General features: G+C 45.5%; 1 protein-coding gene across 1 annotated transcript; it reads left to right on the top strand.

Annotated features, from left to right (window-relative positions):
• The first annotated feature begins 1,000 nt into the window (after window positions 1-1,000).
• LOC119374179 (uncharacterized) lies at window positions 1,001-5,384 on the top strand. Its single transcript, XM_037644238.2, has 3 exons — window positions 1,001-1,621; window positions 2,371-2,573; window positions 3,156-5,384. The coding sequence occupies exons 1-3, from the start codon at window positions 1,385-1,387 to the stop codon at window positions 3,652-3,654; spliced, it is 939 nt and encodes a 312-aa protein (XP_037500166.1). The 5' UTR covers window positions 1,001-1,384; the 3' UTR covers window positions 3,655-5,384.
• Window positions 5,385-12,685: the final 7,301 nt, after the last annotated feature.

The following is a 12,685-nucleotide window of genomic DNA, read 5'->3' on the forward strand; positions in this document are numbered from 1 at the left end:
TTCGATCGAAACGTCTTCGTACACAGATAGGTAAGTCACTTCATTGAGCTGCCGCTCGCGTGGTAGTGTTCTGTATCAAGCTAAGTATACGATGACGCTAAATGCTAATACGAATGTTGGTGCGCGCGGTGTTCGCGAGCACTTGCTAGCATCGAACAGATCGCTCGGCACACGTGCGAGCAACGACTCTTCGGTGAACTGCGCTGTTATCTGGGGCTAATTTCGCTTTCGCGAAATTAGCATCGGATGCGTCGGCGAGTGACCAGGTTGCTGGCAGTAGCATGTTGGCACGGTGTCCGGACCGCGGTGACGGCCGAACGCATCAGTCGTTTGTCGTGAAAGTGATCCGCTGAGAATTTAGCCCCAGGTCGCACGATCTGCCGTTTGTGGTTCTTTTTAGCGTTCCTGTGCGTGAACAAGTGCTCTGCTTAAGTAGTGTTTGGTATTTCTCAACATAGGCCGTGCGCTGGGACCCCCAAGGGGGAGGGAGGGCAGCTTGGCAGTGCTCCTACCTTCTCCTCTGGTGCGGGCTACACACACAGGCACGCACTCACGAAAATGCTCTTGCACAAGCTGCAAACCAGCCACGTGTTTTTCAGGTCTGTGTGAGGTGCATCCACTTGTTGCATGAAAAGCAACAAACACATTCATTTCCCACTTGTACTATTTGAACAAGTTATGTTCTCAGTGCTCTCTGTAGTGTCAGTTAATCTGTGGTATATGAACGTTCAGGTGCTGCTTGCAAAATAATAAATGTTACAAAGAGCGAATTCCCCCCCCCCCCCCACCCTCTTATTATGTTCCTGCCTATGTTTGCAATCATTGCACTCTCTATTATCTACAGTGATATGTGAAAATGTCATCAGAAACAAGTACTACATATACCATGATAATGAATACCCTCTTTTTTTTTTTTCAGTGACTCAACGCTTATTCGTGTGCGCGCACTCTGCTACAGGAGCCAAAAAAGACAGCTCCTGCGTACAAAGTGTCCGCTACTTTCTTCCATGATGGGAGCATTCAAGATTGCACGTGTGAATGTGCTGTAAGAGAAAATGGTGCCTGCCATCACATTCTGGGGCTACTTAAGGTGGTTTTGCTGCTCAAGGAGAATGGCTATAACGAAGCGCCACCTGAGCTTTCTTGCACTGAATTGCCACAGCAGTGGAGACGTCCACGAGGAGAAAAAATAACGGCGTGTGGTGTAGATGAACTTGACTGGAGGGCTCCGAGACCTGGTGGACTTGAGCGTCCCACTCCTTCAAGGCTCTATGAAGCACGCAAGAGACCAAGACTTGCACATGAAGTACAGCTGGCTGCTCTCAAATATGGAGAGGCATTAGAAACTCATGCACCGTCTCCATTTGCAAGACACCTCAGGAACATGAAGGCAGTGCCCGCAACGTCTACTTTTGGGGAAACTTGTGTGGGAAGTTTGCTGTGGTGCCAAAAGACTGTACTGCCTCACCACTTCACAACGTATATAAGCCCGGACATTCAGTTGGGTGTGACAGCACATCCTCATCACCCAACACCACCTGAACCCGACTTATTTACGTCAACAACAGTGTTTGCTTCATCATCTGTGAGCCTGCCAAATAAAGAAAGAGCCATATTTGAGGTAAGTAAAGAATATATTGAAGCAGCACTTGGAAGTACTAAAAGTGCAACAAATTTCAATATCTGTAAAGCTAGGAGGATCAGTAGTCATTTCCACGATGTGACTGTGTTGAATAAGCGAAGGTTACCAGTGGTCTGACTGTCGGCAAAATTTGCACACTTTTTATAAAGTGATTAGCATCCCTTCAAGATCTCACAAAAGTCATGGTATGTTTGTGTCTTTGGGCCTAACCTTTTTTCTCTGCAATGTGTACCACTTGGTGGTTGATGTTAGAATGGGTTTGTTTTGTTTCGAGTTTTCATCAGTTTGTTTTGAGGGTTCGAAGTCAACCATCAGACCAACTAGGCTCAACGCGTGTGTACTTGTCTTGGAAAACATAAAGAAATCTTTCAAGTTTGCCCAATGCTGAGCTTACTCAAGCCTGCATCATATGTATCCAGACACATGCCACATAGACACATCGTGATGGTGCTGCTACATGGTGTAGCGTGTGGAGTTCGATTGCAGTAAAGACCTCAAACATGACTCATTTTGACTAGCAATATGGTGTCTTACTGATGTTAATATTGACGAACATCCGCAGACGATTGCTGCAAAAAAAAATTTGAGCTACCTAACGTTGTTGCATTTCAGTTGTCATTTAGGCAATTTTAGATCAAACATGTTTTGTAAAAGTAATATAGCCCACCTGTTAGCCTGGTTGGTCTAGGCGCTTTGCCTGTACCTTTTCTCTTTTCGTTTTTTTACAGACATTGATCCAATCAATTCAAGATGCTCGTCTCCTGGAAAAGAGTAGCCGGCAGCAGAGCAAAAGTACTGAGTGGAAGAAGGCCCGAAAGTATCGCCTGACTGCCTCCAACTTTGGGACTGTTGTTGCCCGTGAGAAATGGACACCGAAAGGACTGCAGAACTTGACAAGTGACAAGGACCTGTCACGGGTGAGGGCTGTACAGTAAGTATCAATATCAGTGGCACTATGAATGTTAGACAGTAAATTGGTTTCAGGGGACGTGCTGTTTAGTCAGAATATTGTGTGACGTGAATGAGTACAGTGACAACCGTGCACAAATAAATGTAGCCAGAGAGGAGGGGGGCCAAATCTTTTTGAAACTTTCGCAGTTTGTGTGCATACATATGCATTTTTTCTAAAATAAAATCTTGCTTATGCTGGACTGTTAAGGTGGATAGTTTGGCCAGTTGGTATCAAGCATAGTGGAACATAATTACTAGCGTAAAGCAACAAGGACCAAATAAACGAACGTGAGACCATGCTATAGCATAATCTCCTGTTTTTTCATCTTTTTACTGTCCCCTTGACTCTATTATTCATGTCGTTTCTTGCATAATCCCCTGAGACTGTGTTTACCTTAGAAAAACAATGATAGCATATTTAGAAAGTAGTTATACTGCACTATCTTCAAATGCATCTGCAGCATGCGTTTATGTTCCAACTGTTGTTGGTGTATTGATGTGTTTCTAGAAGCCAAAATATAATTTGCGGCACAATGTAATGTGCGCATTACTCCACCATTAGGTATGGCATCTCCAATGAGCGACAGGCAGTACGGCGATACGAGGCGGCACTTCGCACTGCTTTGCACGACGTCCAGACCTTTCACTGTGGACTGGTTGTAAGTCCAACAAGCCCATGGCTCGGCGCTTCACCAGACCGGATTGTGTGGGACCCACAAGAGAACTCCCATGGCATCATTGAAGTGAAGTGTCCATATTCGATGAAGGACATGGATGAGCCAACCACTCAAGGATCGTGCCTGTACAAGGATACTGACAATGTTTTCAGGCTTGATCGTCGGCACCAGTATTATTATCAGCTTCTTGGGCAAATGGCTATCTGTGGGCTTTCCTGGGCAGATTTTGTAGTGTACTCTCCCCAGTTTCTTGTGGTTGAGAGAATCAAGTATGATGATGCAGCTTGGCAGCAATGCAAAGTGAAACTGAACAAGTTTTATTTCAGCACATTATTGCCATATTTTGCAAGCAGAGATCATCCATTGCAACCAAGCAACTCGTAATTTTCTGCGGCATAGTAAGGAAAGAAGCATTGCTTTTGTAGGGCTTTGTAGGTCAGAAGTGCTTTGACAATGTACCAAGACAAGTTAGACAGTGCAATTTACAATACAGTTGACCATCCTTCAAAGAGACATGTACCAGGGAGCAGTTTTTGCTCCTTATATGAGGGTCCTTCTATAAGCAGGGTACCATATTTTCATTTGCTGATCGACCGTTATATCGAGTTACGCACCCTATGAGTAAAATAAGAATGAGAGAAAGCTACAGCCTGTTCCAAAAATTCAATATGTACCATTTGCTTTAATGCTATGCAGTTTGTTTGGTGGACTGCTACACAGAGACACTAATCCTTTTTCTCCCCCGTGACATTTCTTTTTTTCATTACTTATTTATTGTGACATTTTCTTGGAGGTAGGCACGATGGCTTGTTTATGTCAGCAAATGTGCCGCTTACTGCTTTGCTTGCATTTGCAGGGTAGATTTGTTGTTGAGGGAATGCTGTGTGAGGTGTAACGTCAGCCGCGCACTGTGGTGCTTGTTCATTGAGAGCAGCGCAAGTGGGACTCCTTATAGTTCCGATATATCTTGTTTGTTTTCTCCTGGAATATCTTTGCATACACTTAAAAGCATTTTATATAATTGAAGCGCTTTGTTATAATGACCTAAGTCCTAATATGTATTCTAAGTATAAAGCAGCTCTTGCAATTTCATGGACTTCTGCTAAGCACCCCGTTGGTACCCGCTCAATTATTTTATCTAACGGCTCTTTTGGCATAGCTGCAATCATTTCAGTATTTACATACCCAGGTGCTTTTACATTTGCAACCGTAAAAGTGTCGTTCAAATACATAGTAAGCGGGTCAGTGATCTGCTCATCAATAGCAAAAGCTTCTGAAGGAGCTGTTGGAATTAATATTGCATTAATTTTTTCAAATGTGTCTATAACATCCTTTTGTAGTAGCCTTCCAACTTTTTGTGCCTTCAAATAATGTAAATCATATTGCACAGAAGATAAAAGTGCCTATCGTTATCAGTCTTCTCACTTTTTTACCGAACCCTTGCCCCCTAGTTTTTGATATCATAACATTAATGTAATCACCTTCTTCTTCAACCCATGCACTCCTGTCATTCTTTTTCCTCGCACCACCTGCACACAGTCACCCTCCTTGCCTTGATATTCTTGAAGTGTTTCTCTACACTGGATTTGCCTTGCAAGGTCTCCATGTTTTATAACTTACTGACCCACTTCGCTTTTTGCAGAAGTTATAATAAACAGTGAGTGCATGTGTGTCATTTTCCATTGCTTTCCACAGTGGGTAAAACCGTGCTTAGCAGCTAATGGTGCATTTGTGTCATTTTTTCCATTGCTTTCCATGGTGGGTAAAACCGTGCTTAGCAGCTAATGGTGCTGCCTTTCATGTTAAAAACATATCTGTTACTTGCAAGTTTGCTGTCCAGAATTCAACAATAACTTGTCGCTTTACAGGCGATTGTCTTTTATCTCCAGTGTCTGTCACAAAAGAGTTCAAATGAATGGGGTAGGCAGGGTGGCTGATCGTGTGGATTAATGGTGCCTTATTTCCAACTTCATGTTACGTCCATGTCTAATATATAGGTATTCAAGTCTCATAATAATAACTTGTGGGTCTTTATGTACAGGATGTATTTATAACTATATGATAATGAAGCAGGGTGTAGTGGGGGACTCTGGATCATATTTGACTACTTCGGGTTTTTTAACATTCATCTAAATATGTACACAGATGTTCTTGCATTTGACACACATTGCAAAGTGGCCACCTTGGCCCAAGATCTAGTCCACCTCCTTTAGATTAATAGTGCAACATGTTGCATGTTGAGCTGCCATGGTGGGTCAAGCCAGTGTAATAAAATAGCTTTTATTTAACACAATGGTAGATAAACATATTGAGATGTGCTGGAATGCTTGTCTTATGTTATGAATGTTGCAACAGCTTGAAAAGTGAGACGCTTAGTGACTAACCAGTAGAAAGGAATGGTGAATTGCTTTTTCCTTAAAATAAAATTCATACTCAGCGACACTGTTAACCAAGCATGTGTGTTTGAAAATGTGTTCAGGAAATTGAATAAAAATAATTGCTTACTTTGTTAATTATCACCTAACACATTGTTTACGTGCTTTTTCATCTATGTAGGATTTTTTTTTATGTAAAAGAGGCAGGGTATTAGGAGATAATTTGCAAGTGTCCAATGTCTGCTGTGTGAACTTGTTGAACTCTTATGGTACGTTAGTGCATTTTGGTTGTGTCAACATCTACAATGCAGTGAGACTTTGCATTTGAATGTCCGATAATGTGTCTATTTTTCTGATGAAATTTTTACAAGGGCGACATATCATTTAACAGAATAAATTTATTAAAAAATCCACCATTTTTCTTGTTCTGCCTTATGTTCATGGACTACATGTCTCAAGCAATTGCTTTGTATGTCTGAATAATTTGGACAGCTTGTACAAATTTGCATGTAAAATAACTGTTACTGACACAGTGTGATGCAGGTTCTTTTTTTATGCTTTTGATTACCTCTCGGTGGTTGTGCCTCCGAGAGCTTTACGAAGGACAAAGCCGTTCGTTTAACACCACACAGGAAACTTTTAATTAGAAACTATAACTACAATACTAACACTCAAGTAAACACTTAATAAAAAATTCACTGCCCACGGTAAATCACTCTAAGAACACAAAGTGGAAGTTCAAAACCATATACTACAAAGTATAGTTCGTGCGCGGCGGAGTGGGCCATAACGGTGGCGAGTCTCACCCGTGTCGTTGAGGCTTGGCGACATTTAACAAACAGGAATGCGGTGGCTACGGCTTGACGCAGGCTGACTGGTGACGACAAGAGAGCGGTGGTGGTTGGGCGACCAGTTGAGAAACCAGAGAAGAGATGGTCATACGCTCGACGCACAGCTCGGGCCCGTAGCCCAACTGCTGCTGCTTGCCTGTCGGCACCGAAGTCCGCAGGCCTTGGGCTGGAGTTCACGACCGGATGGCTACGGTCCTCTTGCACGGGAACGCAACGGCAGGAGGCCCTAGCCAGTTGAAGTCTTCTTGGCTCGGGTCCGAAACCCGACTGCCCATCTTCAGCGCCCGGTCCAGTGACAACCTTCCGCTCGCCACGTCCTCTTCCAACTCCCTTGCTCTTCTGTTGCTCACGATTCACTTGTCCTTGGGCACACTTGTCCACTCCTGATTGGAGACCTTTGGACCTCGGTGGTGACATGTGAGTGGCTCTCGAAATGTTCCGTGGCTTTCTTTTTCATCATGTCACTTTTACGTCGACTCCTCGTGCCTCGCGCCCTTGCACTTGACATCTTCAACGTCATCGTCGTTTATGCAGCACCGCGCGAGCACTTTGCAGCTTCTTTCTTTTTGCTCCGTGCACTTTTTAAAGACTCACTTTAAACACGCACTATTCAAACGCGCACCACTCATCACACACTGTACAGTTTACCTGCTTGCAATAAGTGGGTTTTGCAAATTTGTAAGGAACGCACAAATCCCCCATATTTCATTCACAATGGGAGTAATCGTCAAAGGTATCGGTCTGTCAAATATGTGGAATGCCTTGATTCGCTGTATGCGCCTTTCAACATGAATCCTTAGTGATGCAATCTCTTCGGTCTCTGCTATTTCATCTGCAGTGAAACATTCTCTGCGCAAAAATGGTGGGCTATTCAAAGTGACACCTATCTTGCTGAGAAGTTCATCTATTTTGAAGCCTTTATCAGCCATGACTGAGTCTCCGGGTTCAAACTCGAGCTTCAAAAATCCACTTTTTTCAACCAACTCCTTGTCGGACAATGACCCAGCAAACAACTTGGACAAGAAGGTGATGGTTCCGTCAGGTGAAATGACAATCAGTGACTTCAATGTGTTCGCTGATTTGTAATTTGAATAAGTTTGCGACTGGAGCACAAGTGAGCTAGGCACCTCGCACCTGATCTCTGTGGCGTCTATTATAGCTCTTGTACTGGAATAGCCCTGTGCAATAAATGCAGGCGGCATGGCTTCATTAACTTCATCCCTTGTCCACCAAAGATTAAGCTGGCCTATCTGTAGGTATATAAAGCTGATCCAAGTTGTACTCAGCCTGGATACCGTTGGCAGAGAAATTAAAAACCTGTAGGCAAGATCCTTCTCGAAAAGTCCGAGGCGAAGCCTTACAAGTACTAAGAAAAGTTGCTCTCTGGCGGGCAGCAGGTGAGGCCTTCCTGCATTGGTACGGCAGTCAGCATAATTTCTTGACCATGCCTTAATATTTTCGCAGTTTTCTCCTGGGTCAAGGAACTCAAAAAGTTCCATGAAAGCTTTGTAGTCTGGAAGGCCTGTATAGAACATCATGTCATCAGGGCTATCCCGAAAGCACTCAACGGAAAACTTTCGGCTCACGCGCTTCTCCAGCTGGCTACGCTCTTGTGCTGCAATGTCGAGCGCTCGCTCTGCTTTGTACAACGAACTTTTAATGAGCTCCACTTCGTCGGCTTTTTTCTTTACTTCCGACTCTAACGCACGGACACGCGCCGTCATTACGTCGAGTTGTTCGGTGAGGTCGGAAATCTTTAGCGAGCACGCACAACCACACACCACGCCATCGATGCTGCTCGTCACCGATGTAGGAGAGCAGATGTCTACGTCGCTCACATCCGCGGTAGTCGATCGCCCGCCTTCGGAAGGCACTGTAGCGCTGACGAGGTTAAGTGGTTCTCGATTTCTTGGTTTTTTTCTTGGTGGAGGCCTCGGAGCACTAAACGCGAAGATGCTGGGCACGGCGTCTTGCTTCAAGAAACGACGGTTTCCGGCGACGTTTGGCAAGTAGTTTGCTTCAGTAAAATGCCTTGAACAAACTTTTGTGAACTTCGTCACGGTGAAGAAAGGGCCTTCGTCACGTTTAATAGCTATAATCCACCTTTTCCTCCAGTCCGTATCCTTCGGAAAAGAAAAAAACGAGACCTGCAAGAAAAGGTAGGCATCAGCCGCGCACCGATTGTAAACAAAGCCGCGGGCAAGCGCGCTTCTGCTTACCTTCGACCCATCCTCGTCTCGAAATCCTCTTTGCGTGCACTGCGGTACACAGCAATGGGCTGGCATTGCGCTGATCCCGTTCTATCGGAAACGGCAACTATTTGCGCAAACAGGATCGCACGCGAGCGTTCAATCTGAAGCGCGCGCGCGTGTACTCCTCTGACTGCTCTGACGGCGCGCGCCCTACTAATGGCGGCTGAGAAATGCTTCTCGTTGCTGCCGACAGGTGGCGCTGAATTAGGAAAATCTCCTATTAGGTTGTTTCGAATAGCATTTGTGCATGTAGATTTATATTTGTGACGATATGTACCCTTTGTGTCGATCAGTGTCCTAACGAAACTACCAAAAATATGAAATGCACAAAATCAAGAGTCATGCAACTCTGACACCGTGACGCACGCTATTGGCCGCGAGATCAACCTACAGGTGGCAGCACCGTCGCCGCGTTAGTGTGGAGAGGCCCTCGGTGGCGCGTATACAAATGCACACAGTGGCGCTTCGTTGTGAGCGGTTTGAGCCGATTCTCGGCGAATAAAATGCGTTGATTGCAGCTTACTGGTAATATATAAGCTCTTCATTGTTGAATCGATGCACTAAGATCATCCGATGTTATTATTACTAGTGAGAGAAGCGCAGTCTGTCGATGAAAGGGATGCTCGCCCTGGATGACAGTCTGCGCTTAGGCATTTTATAACGCTTTCGGTTGTTTTCTCTGTACATGTTGGGCTTGTGTTGCATGTTCTACGCACTGCTGTAGCACGACTGAACTACTTAAGTGTTTACTTCTTGTTCATTTGTATACCAGCCCACATTCCTGTGCAATTAGCACCGCTTGCGCAAATACGCACTTTTTTTTATTGTTCAGTTCTCCATGAAATGTAGGACAGTTGATAAGTTTAGTCAGTAGCGCTACGTGATCGACAGCGCTTTAGCGCCACGGAGACGTTCAACGCGTACGCACGTGTTCTTGCTCCAGTAACAGAAAAAAAAGGTAAGAGTTTAGCACAGAGCTTTGATCGATTGATTACATGCATGACAGTGATGCAACAATGTCCGGTTATTTTATGGAATAATGTGTCTTTTTTTTTAACAAATAATGTCCGCTACCTTCCATCAATTTATAACAACGCCACACAAACGCTCAAGACAATGTAATAAAAAAAGGATGATACTTTGCGGGAAAATATACGACAGAAATGTAAGGCACGCCGTCGGGATTAATTTTGAACATCAGGGTTCTTCAAAGCGTACATAAATCTAAGCACACGGGTGGTTCTGCGTAAATTTTTCCCCAAGTTAAAATTGCGCGCGGCAACTCCGTTTTATCACTGCCGTGTCATTTTATTGTCTGTTTTTTTAAGGGACAGTTTGAGTACCAAAGTGTCAGACTTCACTCGATAGAAATATTTCGCTGTAGCGGGACCACGACCGTATAATAAAAGGACATCTTAAGCACTACTAAAGCTCATCGCATAACCGATGAACTACAGTGCCGCAGTTATACACATAAAAACAACGCGAAAGTGCACGGCCTAGAGCCTCGTTTTTGTTTACTAACGAGTCGCTAAAACGTTGCCTTCACACATTATTTAATGCTCCTCATATCTGGGGCTATGGCAAGCGCACTTTAGGATGCCCTTGAACCAGAAAGCGGCACCAACACTGAAATGATTCTTGAGAACGAAGGGCACGACACCAACACACAGCCCTCTCGAAAGTTGCACTCACTCATCTTATTACAATGAGCCGAGCAAGCCCATTTGCTTCTTTACACCATGTTAGGTATACGTACAAGCAGTTAAAATCGCGCTAACATAACAGAACAAAGCGCCCTTTGAGAACGTGCATGACGTACTCGCTCATGCAAACACGACTTGGCTAGCAGACGACGCAGGGAGCAATCCACACTACGTGCGCTTCAGCCAGTAGCCGCCAGGCGGCGACTCCGCTCGATCTCGCGGCCAATATCCAACATAGAGTTAAAGTGAGCTAGAAGAGGGTAGTGGGCTTGCTGGGGTCCCCTGCTTGACGCCGGGTATGTCACATGTGTGGTGGCGCCACCAGCGGCTTAAATGTAAGCCACTGCCTGACGGAGGCGTTTGTGCGCAACTGATATCATGCTTTTTTTGTGCGCTGTTATCATATGCACTGGACGGAAATGTACGCGAATTTCGGCAGTGTAAACAGTGATGCTGATGTCGCTGAGACAATAAAAAAATAAAGAAAGAAAACTAGCGCAAGCTAGGTGCGTTGGCCTACATGCGCGCGTAAGGCATGGTAACCATCTAGAACACTGTAGCATGGTGTATGTAGCTCTGCTGTTAGCTAGTTATCTGATGTTAAATGAAACACACGGAAGACCGTTAGTACTCGTGCGAGTAAAGCTGCAGAAAACATTCTTTTCTGAAACTCTGTCGCCGTAACTCGCGCGAACGCGCGATTAAACTGCATGCAAAACTCGATGCATGCAAGGGATGCTGCGCAAATTTGAGATGCATATAAATTTCTCTTACGAGTGATAAGCAGCGATGGCGAACTTTTCAAAGCCTACGCGTTTTGCGGCTATCATTTGTAAACTGGATTCTTTGCATTTCTTGGGCACTACTTTCGTCACGCACGCCTTTTACGAGCATGTGAAATTACTGCCGATGCTGACCTTGACAAACACTCGGGAGTTTACCACGAGCTCTTAATGTTACACATTCCACAGCATTTAAAGACTTGGAGCTGCTCATTCTTTCTGCAGATCTCCAGTACCTTGGCTCTGTAATTTGGCTATTTCTGCACTGAATATTCCTATGCAAACACTGTAAAAATCCACAGATAAGAAAAACAGGAAGCCACTCTCCTCGGGTACTGGGCACAAGTACATGAACATTTATTCATCATATGTTGGGCACAGTTGCTTCAACAGTATCGCCAATGGCACCAGAACGTACCTTCTTCTCGCCTTGAACGCTTCCCGATTGCTTTCTCTTTCGGGTCGGTCTTTCTCGTGTTGTCTTTGTCAAATACGACGCCAAGTTAGGCAGGATGGTAGGCACAGCGTCCTATCGTAGGCAAGGTTTCCCACGTGGTGTGCGTACTTCGTTCTCTTCGATTATATATGCACGTAGTACCGTAGCACATACTTCGGCTCAAAATGAATTTGACACACGGCAGATGTGTCGTCCAGTGCCTTGTCCGCTCGATGCAAATTCCTTTCCCAGGGCTTCCTCATTGCTTCCTCAGGGCTGTATCCTTCGGAACGCCTAACAAAGACGGTTTCGTGCTGCCCTTCACGTGGACGTAACCTGTCCGACAGCCTGGCGCAAAACAGTGGTTTTGCCGCCTCGGAAGCATTTTAACCTCGTGAGACGGTCACTGCTTGTCAGGCCACATCGCTGTTCGCAGAAGAACCTAGCAGATTGAGGATGCAAAGCGCGAAGAGTTCTCAAAAAAACAAAACTCGCATGCACCGACCGCCACTCCAAACAGCCAGCAACTGCCCCAGCGCCAACGCTCACTACATTTGATGCGACGGTGGCGCCGCGCCGCGGAGGCGCGCCGAAGCACGTTTTTGTGACATTGGCGGCGTCACCGCAATGCATAGCGCCGGCCGGCGAGTGAGCCCACTACCCTATTCTAGCTCACTTTAATAGAGTTAGAGTGGCCTAGAATAGGGGGAGCATGCTGCATGAGGAGGAGACTTAGAGCACTGCACGGGCCGATTTTTCCGGCCCGGGCCCGGCCCGGCCCGAAAACACCATGCTCCGGCCCGCCCGAGCCCGGCCCGGTGTTCCTAAATGTGGCCCGTACCCGGCCCGGGCCCGAAAGGTTTGGGCCCGGCCCGGCCCGGCCCGGCCCGTTTCAGCTAGTTATGCCTTGAGCATAAAGGAGGCACTGTCCAGCCTTCGGTTATTGTGAAGATACCTGCCGCACACAAGATATTTTCTAGATTGTTTTAGGAACTTCTTTCAGTGTCACAACT

Source organism: Rhipicephalus sanguineus, chromosome 11 (assembly GCF_013339695.2).
Source record: "Rhipicephalus sanguineus isolate Rsan-2018 chromosome 11, BIME_Rsan_1.4, whole genome shotgun sequence".
In the NCBI taxonomy this organism is placed as follows: Eukaryota; Metazoa; Arthropoda; class Arachnida; order Ixodida; family Ixodidae; genus Rhipicephalus; species Rhipicephalus sanguineus.

Coding starts and splice junctions, on each gene's coding strand:
- LOC119374179 (XM_037644238.2), top strand. CDS start 1,385: ATGAAGGCAGTGCCCGCAACGTCTACTTTTGGGGAAACTTGTGTGGGA. Junction 1,622..2,370: donor AAGAAAGAGCCATATTTGAG/GTAAGTAAAGAA, acceptor GTTTTTTTACAG/ACATTGATCCAATCAATTCA. Junction 2,574..3,155: donor TCACGGGTGAGGGCTGTACA/GTAAGTATCAAT, acceptor CTCCACCATTAG/GTATGGCATCTCCAATGAGC.